This window comes from Balaenoptera physalus (genome assembly GCF_965194825.1).
Source record: "Balaenoptera physalus genome assembly, chromosome: 10".
In the NCBI taxonomy this organism is placed as follows: domain Eukaryota; kingdom Metazoa; phylum Chordata; class Mammalia; order Artiodactyla; family Balaenopteridae; genus Balaenoptera; species Balaenoptera physalus.
In genome coordinates this window covers 13338432-13350621 of record NC_138889.1, presented here as the reverse complement: position 1 = coordinate 13350621, position 12190 = coordinate 13338432, and the positions used below count along the sequence as shown (strand labels likewise).

At 40.0% G+C, this 12190-nt stretch overlaps 1 protein-coding gene across 2 annotated transcripts in view; it reads left to right on the top strand.

Moving 5' to 3' along the window:
• The window catches only part of ARHGEF12 (Rho guanine nucleotide exchange factor 12), a 144990-nt gene extending 135575 nt beyond the window's left edge, over positions 1–9415 (top strand). For both annotated transcript variants that reach the window (XM_082410855.1, XM_082410854.1), the window contains 4 exons: positions 1893–2363; positions 3254–3570; positions 4690–4759; positions 5328–9415. In XM_082410855.1, the coding sequence (XP_082266981.1) occupies positions 1893–2363; positions 3254–3570; positions 4690–4759; positions 5328–5338 (869 nt within the window). In that variant the 3' untranslated portion in view covers positions 5339–9415. The remainder of the gene's footprint in view (positions 1–1892; positions 2364–3253; positions 3571–4689; positions 4760–5327) is intronic.
• Positions 9416–12190: the final 2775 nt, after the last annotated feature.

Sequence of the window (12190 nt, the reverse complement as noted above, 5' to 3'; positions counted from 1 at the left end):
AGAAAAATGGTAGGACCAAATAGGACCAAAACACAGAGGCAAAAACTCTTGAGGGTGTTCAGAGAGCAGTGGGTAGAGCAGCTGGCCTGGGGCAGACCGCTCAAGCTGAAGGGGTCATGGGGGTCAAGGTTAGGAAGGTGGAGGACGCGTTGTTGAGCCCAGCTGTTGTGGAACTTGAAGAGCAGGTTGAGTCCTCCGGACTTGAAGCGTGGCAGGCCGCAGGGTTTTGAGGACTTATTCAGGCTACAGATCTTCTTCTGTTTTCTTGTGGAGAGTGTGGTATTCTTCACCACGACCCATCCTTCTCTCTCTCTCTCTCTCTCTCTCTCACACACACACACACACACACACACACACACGAGTGGGTGGTCCTTGCCACTTGGTCAGCCACCCACTCCCTCTCCAGCCTGGTTGAGAACCACTGTTACAAATGGGAGTGGATCACACGCGTCAGGTGTATTGGAGGTGGGAAAAAGGCTGAGAATGATTGCTTTCTTTTCTCTAGCTGCAGAGAAAGAACCATTTGAAGTTGCTAAGCTAGGGTGTATGACTGATGGAAAAAGATTACTCCGGCTGAGAGCTGCGAAAGGATTTGAATGGAAATAGAGTTGGAGTGGAGTGGTCTGGGCTTGAGGCTAAAAGGGTTTGGGCTAGAATGGTGTTAGAAGAATAAAAATAAAGTGAGAAACCAACAAATACTTAAAACAATTGACTTCTTTGGCTGCGAGGGCAAAGGTAAGGGACTGATTAGAGATAATTTCAGTATTTTTGTCAGAAATAAAAATTAGAAAAGACCACCACTGCTACACTTTCTTTTTTCCTTCTTTTCTTTGCCATAGATTATGGGCTTAATTTTAAAACATGTTGAGATTATGGTAATGAATGGCAAGCCATTTAAGAGGAAGGATGAGCAGAAGTTGAGAGTTTTAAGACTGGAACTTTGGAGGAGGTCAGGGAGAGAGATGGATCTGAGTGTCAAAGCCATAAGTGTTCATAGCATCTCTCAGGAAGTGACTGCAGAGCAAAAAGAAGGAGGGTCAAAGACCCAAACCTATGTGGAAACTTTATTTAAAGAGACAGAAGATAGAAATTAAGGCCGAGTTGAAAGTACGGAATTGGTCAAGTTCTTTAAAACCTAATTTGTTCTAGACTCATAGAGTTAACAGTGGTAATGATTTCTGATGGTTCCACTAACATTGTCCCAGTGACCCTCTCATTGTGTGAGTGACCTCACAGCATGCACTTGCCCATTTAAAATTAAATCCGTTCTATATTCAACAACCAAAGGAAGCTGTGGTACTAGTGAGGTCATTTTTAAAAACTAATAAATATTTCCTTATCCTTTGAAATTATGCATGCTACCAAACATTGGAATTAAATTTACAGGGCAGTTTTATTTTCTTCTTCACCATTTAAGGAGATTCTTTGGGTTATTATAGATAAAATAAATGTTCTCTGTGTCTAATAAAATTAGAAAAAAATAATGCCTATGTAGATAGTGTCTGCTTCTGGAAAAAGCAGAACTTTCAGGTTCTTTTGTCTAGATGAACACGGCTTTTCAACATCCTTTTAAGAAGTAACTTTGGGGTATTATTCCAGTTATATGGTAGAAAATGTGGAGGTAGGCATAGAGGAGAATAATAGGAGAATCCCCCACTGAGAATTCTTAAATTTTTTTGACGTCAAGTTTAATGTTAAATTTTCTCTAGATTGTGTTTTATTTCATTTCTCAAAACAAAAAAATGACTGTATGAAATTAGTATTTTTGCCTGTATGTTACTAAAAAGGTACTTACTTTAAGAGAGAATTGATAATTCCTCTAATTTAATTCTGTCAGTTTGAGGTTATGGTTGTGAATGCGTGTGTTTTTCCCCCCTTCCTAAATCTTTCAGTGGGTTTGTTGAAGCAGTTGCTGGTACAACAGCTGGGTTTGACTGAGAAGAGCGCTCAGGAAGACTGGCCACATTTCCCAAGATGCAGGACAGCCTCTCTGGGGGTGCAGGCCTACGGTGGAACCCAGAACCCTGAAAATATTAAGGCCTGTCGTCCTTGTGAAGGACAGATGCCCTTTAGAACTGGCGCTGGTGACATTTCAGCTCGTTACGGTGCACGGACTTCAACTGAACCTTCTGCTGCACGGGACTCAGTGGTACTGGCATTCCAAGATAGCCAGGCAAGTAGCATTTTAGTAATGGACCGCATGATTCTGACCCCAGAGATGCCTCCCGCAGAGCCAGAAGGGGGTCTTGATGAGAGTGGAGAGCACTTTTTTGATGCCCGTGAAGCACATAGTGATGATAATCCATCAGAAGGTGATGGAGCAGTTAAAAAGGAAGAGAAGGATGTTAATTTGCGCATCTCAGGCAAGTTCCTTTCACATTTAAACTTTGATTTCAATCACTGTTATTTGTCCTATGTGCTGAAATGGATGTCGCTCGGGTATCCAAGCATTCTCTCGTGTGTGTGTGTGTGTGTGTGTGTGTGTGCGCGCGCGCGCACGCGCAGTATCTGTTCTTTCATGCAATGAATAAATACTGAATCTACTCTATGCCACACCCTATCCTAGGTGCTGGGAGATATAGCATGGAATAAAACACGGAAAAATCCACCATTGTCATGATGCTTAAGCACGACTTGGGGAAAGAGTAACTAACTGTAAATGAGTTAACAAATAAATAGATGTCAGATAGTAAGAATTAGGAGGAAAAATAAGTCAGCCTGAGGGGCAGAGGGTAATGGGGGCAGACCAGCTGATCATGGAAGAAGGCCTCTCAGGAGGTAGCATTTGAGCAGAGACCCAAGGGAGGTGAAGGAAGAAGCCACGTGGGTACCTGGAGGTAGAGTGTTCCAGCAGAGAAGACTAGCGCACAGGCTGTGAGGCAAGAGCAGGCGTTCTGTGGTTAAAGAGTGCAGGGTGAGGGAGACAATGGTGGGAGATGAAGCAAGGCAGGTGTTTGGCAGGGAGGGTGGTGGCAAGATCATGTAGGGACTCGGTAGTTTTCAGCTTTTCACTTTTAAAATGCTAACGAATATGAAGTTATTCAGAAATTACCAGGAAAGTTTGCTAAGTTTACCTTTAACCTGATGTAAGAAAATTCTGAGGTACTTAAAACTTAACCTGGGAATTTGGGAATGAATGGCCTTTCCCCTTCTTTAATAGCTTTTAAAGTTGTCAGCAAATCACCCCACGTCTGTTTTCTGATGTGATGATGGCAGCACTAATCTCATCAGACTGTTCTGTCTCTATCGATAGGAACCTATCTGATCCTTGACGGCTATGAAGCAGTGCAGGAGAGCTCCACGGATGAGGAGGTGGCTTCCTCGCTTCCCCCGCAGCCCACGACAGGCATCCCCTCTATAGACTCTACCCGCCGGCAGCAGCATTCTCCCCAGAATGCTCATTCTGATGGGGCAGTTTCGCCTTTCACCCCAGAATTCCTGGTCCAGCAGCGCTGGGGAGCTATGGAGGATTCCTGTTTTGAGCTCCGGAGTCCCTCCTCTTGTGCAGATTCACAAAGCCAGATCATGGAGTACATTCGTAAGATAGAGGCTGACCTTGAACACTTAAAGGTACCTCAGACTTCAACATCCTTAGGACTCGGATATAAAAAACACATTTAACAGAGAGGAAGTGTAGAATGATTAACATGCTGTTGTCAGTAACCTTGCTCAGGGTCTAGATTTGTATGTTTTCTTTGACGATTGTCTGTGAATAGACCTGGATGCAAAACTGAGATCAGCATTTTTTATCTGATCCCAAGAACAGAAAAAATTGTAGCTCTGTAAACTGTGTGTTTGTATGGGTTTCTAAGTTTAAGAACCTAAATATATTTGGGATGATTGGCTGGCCTCCATGAGAAGATGTGGGCAGTAAGCTGAGATAGGTGGGGTCTGTGTAGTTAGGAATCTAGGCTGGGAAATGCTTTAACTTGCCATAACCTATTAATTATCTGTGAATTGTTAGGTGATGTTGGTAGTTTCCCAGGTGCTGTGACAGATAGAAATTGTCTCCAGTGGCTCCTGTAATTTAAAGGCCTGCCTGTGAGTGGGAGTCTTGTAAATTGGTAATTGAAGATGTCACTGCATAAGCCACCATTGCAAAACTGACCTGTGTGGTCATCTCTGACAACAGGACTTTATAAGTTTGCCATCAGTAGGCACAGCTGCTAGAGCCCAAATGTTTGTCATGACATCATTTAGTAGAGGTTTCAGGGACAGAGTTCAAAGTGTCCTTAGCCACTTAGCTAAAGACCGGTCTCCCTTAGTTTTTCTTTTAACTTCATGTGGTAGGTTTTCCCTTCTTCATATGATTATATGTAGAATCATCCTGTGACTGATAAGATTCTAAGAGACCACTGAGGGCACGTTGGCTCTAATTTAGTTCATGCCGCATGTGGGACCGTTTTCAGGGTGACTCCGGGTGGGGAGGGGGGGCAGTGGGATAATCACCTCTATCGGTTGCCCTCTCCTCTACTTTCTTCTATATGGGAGCATTTTAAGTTATTCACTCAAGAGAGAAACAGGTAAAAGGAATGAAATTTACTTTTTTCGCCTACTAACAAAATTTTTAATGATGTTAATGTTGAAATTTGGAAGCATGTCCCTATAATATAAAAAGCCTTCTTTCCTATTCTCAAAATAAACTTTTCATGATGTTCAAATGAAAAACCTATGGGTTTTATTTTACAGAAGGTGGAGGAAAGTTACACCATTCTTTGCCAAAGGCTGGCTGGATCAGCCCTCACAGACAAGCACTCAGGTATGTGAAAACTGTGGATTTCAGACTCAAGAATCATCCTGCCTGAACAGTGCATTGAATGAAATGATTTATTATTCTTTAAAGTGGAGACCTTCTGAGATTCCATTTCTTCTCTCTCTTAGAAAAACTGCTTGTTTCCAAACATCATATATCAAGCAGAGGCCGCTGTCTGCTGACTCAGCTCTTGTTTTCTAAGAGAAACTGCAGTTGTCAGTCCCCACGCCACCCGCCTTCTGTCTTTCTTCACCTTTGCAAAAGCAGAAGGCAGAGCTGTGGTGGGCCCAGGAAACTGAGGCTCCCTAGTGGGGGAGGCAGGTCCTCCTCAGGTCTTGCTGTGCTTTTGTGTCTCCCCTGACGGCGAAAGCAGTGTCCCCCTGTGACTACAGATGGATTTGCGTTCAGTGCAGCAATTTGTACTCATTTGCTTTCATGCTTTTGGATGAGGCTATTCTGATCCAGAAACAAAGATGTTAACAGTGTCCACAGATTTCAGATATATTCTCTAAGTATTCATTTTACTTCGCTCTTTCTTCCTAATTTGATCTCCACATCTCCTCGTTCTTCCCAGATAAAAGTTAGAGCCGCGTGTCCTGGAGGTGACTGCAGGTTGTTGGATTTGAGCATCGGCCTTGTATCACCACGTCCTGGCTCCAGTGTGGACACAGAGAGAGTGTGTGACAGAGGATCTGCCTGCGAACACCCTGGGGTAGCCACGCCCCAGGGGCCCAGAGCGGGACTGGTTCTTCCCAGCCTGGCAGCTGCACTAGTCTGTCAGTGAGGGACATCCGTTCTCTCACTCTGCTCTCCTCACTATCGGAAATTCATTTTGATTCAGAACAAAAACCAAATGTATAGAGCTTTGGGTGTAGAATATGAAATTTTACTTAGACTTAAGAAAAAGAGAAAATCAGATGTATTTATTTGACTTCATTCCGTATTTGAAAGCACATTTTAATTTTTATTTTGCCATGTTTTGTTTTAATTGAGTAGTGAGAGTTTTAGCCCTCTGTATTTAGTACACCCAAGCGTCGATTGCTCCCGAAGCAGAGAGTTCAGGATGGGGTGTTAGGAGGTGGGGTAGAGAGGTGACGAGGAGGAGGGGGTAAGCAGGGGAGGGAGGAGCATGTGGCCTCCACCAAACTGTATCCCACGCCCTCTGCTGCCCAGTAGGCCGCTTGCCTGAGGGTCACCTCAAAAGCGTAGTCTGCTGGGACCCCTAAGCGCAGAGGACTTGAGCTCTGTGCTCCCAGGTAGGGCTTCCTCCCACCCGAGGCGAGCACCTCTTCTCTGTAGCTGGGATCCACTCCCAATGAACAGGAATCCTCAATGTACTAAAGAGCAGGCACTTGAAAATGGGTGTATTTTCTCTTATTGTCTCCTTTTCTGTTGAGGGTTGGGATTTGGGAGGGAGAGGAAAGCAAATTTTATTTTCTTGACTATAAGTTTGTTATTCTTGGTATTGTTTCATTTTTATAATTATACATTAGACTTTGGCACTTGTGTAAAATTATCCCTGCAGATTGAGCAGGAAGTAAAAACAAGCAAACGGCGATGCTTCAGGTGGTGGCAGGGGTGGGGGTCGCTGAAGGAAGGGTGGGGTGGGAGCGGGTGAGAGTCTGGGGAGGTTGTGTAACTGAATCACTACTGAGTTGAACAATGGCTTTCATTAGCCACGGGTACTGCTGATTATAAGGCCAGTAACATTTTAGTACCTGGAGGTTTGACTCTAATTTTTGCACTGATGGTGCCAAAGGGCTCTTTGAGTTAAAAAGAGAGCCGAGAGTGGAGCGGAGAAAGCTGTGGTGGAGAAGGCAGAGCTGCTCCGACCAGCTCCAGAAGCACTTCCTCTGACTTCACTGCTGGAGCTTTTTCCACACTGGTGCATGACTGACCTTAAAAATTGCAGACCAGAACATACACTGGATACTGCAGGCAAGGCATTGGTAACTGCCTGCTCTAGAATGAATAGTAGTACTGGCAGCACCCTCCAGAGGATAAATGTTTCAGAACTGTAACTTGAGAACTCCTTCAGTTCTATTGGCTTTCTGTGGTTTTCTTTGTGCATCAGGTATGTATGTTTGGGAGTATTTTTGCCAACTAAAACTAAATCATTTGTCAAATATGGAAATTCTGTTAGTATGCAAGGAGTTCGTCCACTGCTTATATCTTTCAGTAGTGCCCTCTGAACTCTGTGGGTAGTTAGGATGTAATTTTACTCTTCCCTGCCATCCTCCCACCCTCTGCCCAAATATATATATATATATATATATATAAAATATATATATATTATATATATAATATATATAATATATATATATAAAATTTTCCCCTCCTCACAGTGGTCAGGCTTCCCAACTACTCTTACAAACACCACTACAACTTAACAAGCTCCTCTATGTCCAGATTCCTGCTTCTGTTTTTCCAAAACTGATCTGTGTTTTTAAGTAGACCAACTTGGATTGTTGGACCTCATCTATAAATTAGAATTTTATTTTGAGTTGTAGCCCAAGTATAAATTAAATCAAAATGGGATTAAAATTTTTAGAAGCAGAGGCTAATATATAAGTAAAGCTTGGGACTTGAACTTTCTGTATCTCTTAAGAGAAGCAAGTAAAAACCAAATGGTTACATTGTGCTGCTGGAAATAATGTAGTCACTCCCAACTAAAAAGAATTACACCTATAGTTACTTGACACTAATACCATCTGTGGACAGTTAATCAGGAGAAAGGTAAATACAAATAGAACTTTCATCTTAACTTCAGAGGCTGCAGGGTAATTGCAGAATTCTCTAGCACTCATTCCTTTAAGAAGTTTTGTCTGTTAGCAGAGTTTTGGTTTCTCTTCTAGCTCAGCCATTCCCTGGTCCTTAGCAACTATTAGCTTTTCTTTTTCCTGAAGTTTAACCTCTCCTTGGAACAAAAACAGGGCTAACTGGAAAAATATTTTGACCATAGCTCTCGTACTTCCAAATAAATTCATATCCAGATTGTCAAACAAAGCCCCGAAATGAAGTCTAATTCTGAAAATATTCCACAATTTTGAGTGTTCTTTTTATCTTACCAACCTAACTTCTTCCCTTCTTCTCATGCTGGCCCTCCCACACCCTCTATTTTCTTTTGGCCATTATAATCACATCCATTCGACTTTGATACTCTACCTTCCTTTCAGAACGATGGAATTAGATATTCACCCTGTCTTTGACTGAGGCTGGTTACCATCAAAGCCATTTTCTCAAAGTTACCTGACTAGAAGTTGGAACCTACTTCCATACGGAAAGATCCAAGGGTGGTAGACAAAGCAACCTTCCCGGAGCAGGAGAGCTGGGTTTTAGCTATTGTAGTGACCTGCCGTGACCCTGTGCTCTCTCATGTGGCCCTAATGGCTCCTTTGTTATTAAGTGGCAAATTACATTTGGAGTGTCTCCTTCCTTTTCAGAGAACAGAGTTAATCAAGGCAAATCAACAAACCCCCAGAGTGCGGTAATTTAAAATCATGATCCCTGCCCTAGAAACGATATATTTGGCATACTTTAAAATTAGCTAACTTGGACTGCTTGAGTTGTCTTGGCTATTAGGACCTAAACGGTTACTACTACATTATGCTGCACAGAAGGTATATTTTATAAGATTTTTGGCTTTCTTTTCCCTAAAACAACTCTAACAGCTGTTAGAAAGGATGAGTCCCTCTAAAGTTTTTTTGTTAATGTGTTTATGGAAGCGGGTGGGGAGCTAGTGTGATAGTAGAGGAGAAGAGCCCATTTTTTTCCTTATTTTCAAAGCTGAAGAACATAATTATGCTTCCTGTGAGTTGTCTTTTATTCACATACTTTTTTTTTCTTTTTGATATTGTTAAATTTGTATTACGTGGAGCTTCTATATTTCAAACTGGAAGCTGTCTTCTTTGAAGGTGGTATATGATGTTATTTTGAGCTACTAGAGCTTTGGTCAATATTTCCTTCCCTATATGTCACAGGGGGCACCGTTCAGAACTGTGTACAGAAGACCTCAAACAGAAAATTAGCAGGACCTTCCAGTCAGCTTCCTGCTGGCTAGTTTTTTGGCCCCCAGTATTACAATTTTTGTTTTGTAAATCATGTTTTTGCTGACTTTTCCGCCCCTTTTCAAAGTGATCTGAAAAATTGTTCTTTCCTCAAGAAAACAGTTCCTTTGTCTCATTCTTCCCCACTGGTACTGATGGTTTTGAAAATAAATTGGTCGGAAAAAATTGTACCTCCTAGAAGGAAGCCCTGTCCACCATTTGCAGGTGCCAATGGCTAAGCAGACGTACTGCAAACATAACTGTAATGCACACTGTGGATTATTCTTAATCAGCCTCTTCCTGCTAGAACATTTTATTTTCCTTGTTCACCATACAATCATGTACTCTTTAACAGAAATTACTTTTAAAGAAATCTGGAACTATCTTAAAAAAAACTTTATTAATAATCATGTATTTTTACTGATCACATTTTGAAATGCCTAAAAGACTTTATTGTTCTAATTATCCAGATGTACCTTTGTAAAATAGCTCTTTTATGAATTAGCTGATAAGGCTGTACGTTTCTGGAACAAAATATTGGTCATCTAAAAACTCTGTTTTCTGGGGTCTGGGAAAATAGAAGATGAGAATTCAAATATTAAATATGCTTAAAGGACCAAGTATGTGACTTTTTATTTATATTCCTCTTGATTTGTCTTATACAAGTTATATTAGAAAAGTTTTGGCACCAAGGAGGCCTCAAGTGATCTTACTGGCAGCGACTGTCTAATATCTTACTGCTTGTTAGAGCATCTTTACTAGTGAGACCAGTGAGTTGATCTCCGTAATATATGAACTTCCATGAGGACACTCACAGCTGGAATTGCCCCAGCATCTGGGGCAGCTTTGTTGTTGTTTTTCTAACAGCTTTATTGGGATATAATTCACATAACATACAATTTACTCATTTAAAATGTACAATTCAATGATTTTTTTATATATATATATTTTTTTTAATGGTGGTAAAATATATATAACATAAAATTTTTAAGTGTACTTTAGTGGGATAAATGGGGCAGCTTTTATGACTCACTTAAAGATAACTTTGGTTTAACGCTACCCTAAATGAAATAAGACATCTTTATTACCATTCTTATCCTCAATGTTGGACTTCCTAGACTACCAACATTTCTGTGCTTTTATGGATCCCATTTCAACTCTCCTATTTCAAAACCTTGAGTTTTGGCCTTTTTTGTATGTTGGTTTTGACATAGAGGTGTAATTTGATTTATTCTTGGGATAATAGTTTAGTTTCCAGTCATTCAGCAGTGCGTTTGGCTGATAGAGCTAATAAGCATAATAAAAAAATGCTTAGGGGGAGTTCCCAGGTTGCCTAGTGGTTAGGATTCTGGGCTTTCACTGGGGTGGCCTGGATTCAGTCCCTGGTCAGGGATCTGAGGTCCCGCAAGCCCCATGGTGCGGCCAAAAAATAAAAAATAATAAAAATGCTTAGGATTTTGTAGATCTTTTAAACCGTAAAAAAAATTGTCAAATGTACTTTGCAGAAATTAACCTGTCTGTACTCTTAGCTCTGTTTATAAACATAACTGATAGAAGAAATAAATACCCATACTATTCCCATTTGCTCCTAGACAGCCATCTTTTTACAGGAATGGAGAAGGTCAAACCCTGTCTTTGCATGTGAGCAATTACTTCCACTTTTTGCCATCCTCTTTAAGCCAAATGACTGGTTCACCAAAGTTTTAATACCAACTTGAAAGATAAGAGGATCTATACTGATGAAAAATTTGCTTTTCAGTTGAACTTGATATCTTCCTATTATGACGAATGTCATAAAACATTACAGATAAATAGCTAGATGTAGGTGTTCTCCTTTTTTTTCTGTAATGTCGAGTATAATTCTTGTGACTGATTGAAAACACTTCAAGGGAATATTTTGTTTTTCCCCCTATTATTACTAGTGAGACATCATCATTCCCTGAGCATCAGCTGAGGCCTTGGTTTGAAATCATTTAAGGTAGGTAGAGCTCTCTATTCTAGTCTTTTCCCTTCATTTGACTAGGGTGCTGTTGAACCCGTAAGTTAAGGCTTCCTTTACAGCATTTGATTTCAGAGGATCCCTTTCTTTGTAGGTGTGACCACAGGGTTGGGGCTGCCTGAACACATTCTGATCAGTAACAATAATTACGGTACATCTTGGTGATCTTTTAAAAAATTTTGGAGAAATGTCTATACAGAGAAATTTTTTCTACTATCTTATTTTAAATATTAAAGGCAGTTAGCATGATATAATGTGGCAGTTCTCAATCTTTTTGATCTCAGGACCACTTTATACTCTTAAAAATTATTGACCTTATGGAGGAACTTAAGTTCATGTGGATTATTATAGCTATCGATATTTACTTTATTAGAAATTAAAATGAAAATTTATGAGATGAGAAAAGTAATAAGAACATTAATTCATTTAAAAATAATGGTAAACCCATTACAGGTTTTTATGAAAAATTCCTATATTTTCCACAATAAAAGTATTTAGAAGAGTGTTTCATAGTTTTCACATCTCTAAGACCTGGCATAATAGAAGATAACAATCCTAATATCTACTTCTGTGTGCAGTCTGGTATGATACATTGTTTTGGTTGAAATAGATGAGGAAAATCTAGCCTCACACAGACATATATTTATAAAAGGGAAAATAATAGCTTTTTCAGATAATTTTAGATATTCTTTTTGATACTACACCGAAATTTGATAAGTGGTAACTTTTTAAAAACATAGCTGCAGTGTGGAATCTGAAGCCGTATCAATGAAATTGTTATACTTTGTCACAGTCAAATGCATCAATCCATTTAATACTTTAAATGTGTAAAGAATGGAATATTTTTCCCATCCCATGCATGATTTTGTAATACCCTGTATTGATCACTGTGAAAATATTGGTTTACTGAATTATTCAGGTCTTCAAATGTTAACACATTTCTTTATATAATATCAAAAAAATCACATTGGTTAATATCAACAGCCAATCTCATCAGAAAAGTCTCATGGTGGTATATACAAATTTCCAAAGCTTTTAATTTTTGCTTAAAGGCTCACATTTTATCATTGGCAACAAATACAGTTGTTTTCCTTCAAATACAGGCTCACTTTTTTCATTTTTGAGAAAATATTTGCCAAATACACAAATCTGAATAGCATTGCCGTACCAGTCATTCTTTCAAGTTCAAATAATCCTCCATTTGGGGAAAAAAAAAAGTGGCTAGTTTAGCACCCAACTCCAGCAATTGCACAAGTACTTTTCCTTCAGACGCAACTGTGGTACTTTTGTATGTGGCAGAGGTGCTTTATGCATATTTCCCATTTTGTCACAGTTGTTAAAAGATGTGTACTCAAGGGTTGAGATTTAATAAAATTTTTAATTTTTACTGCT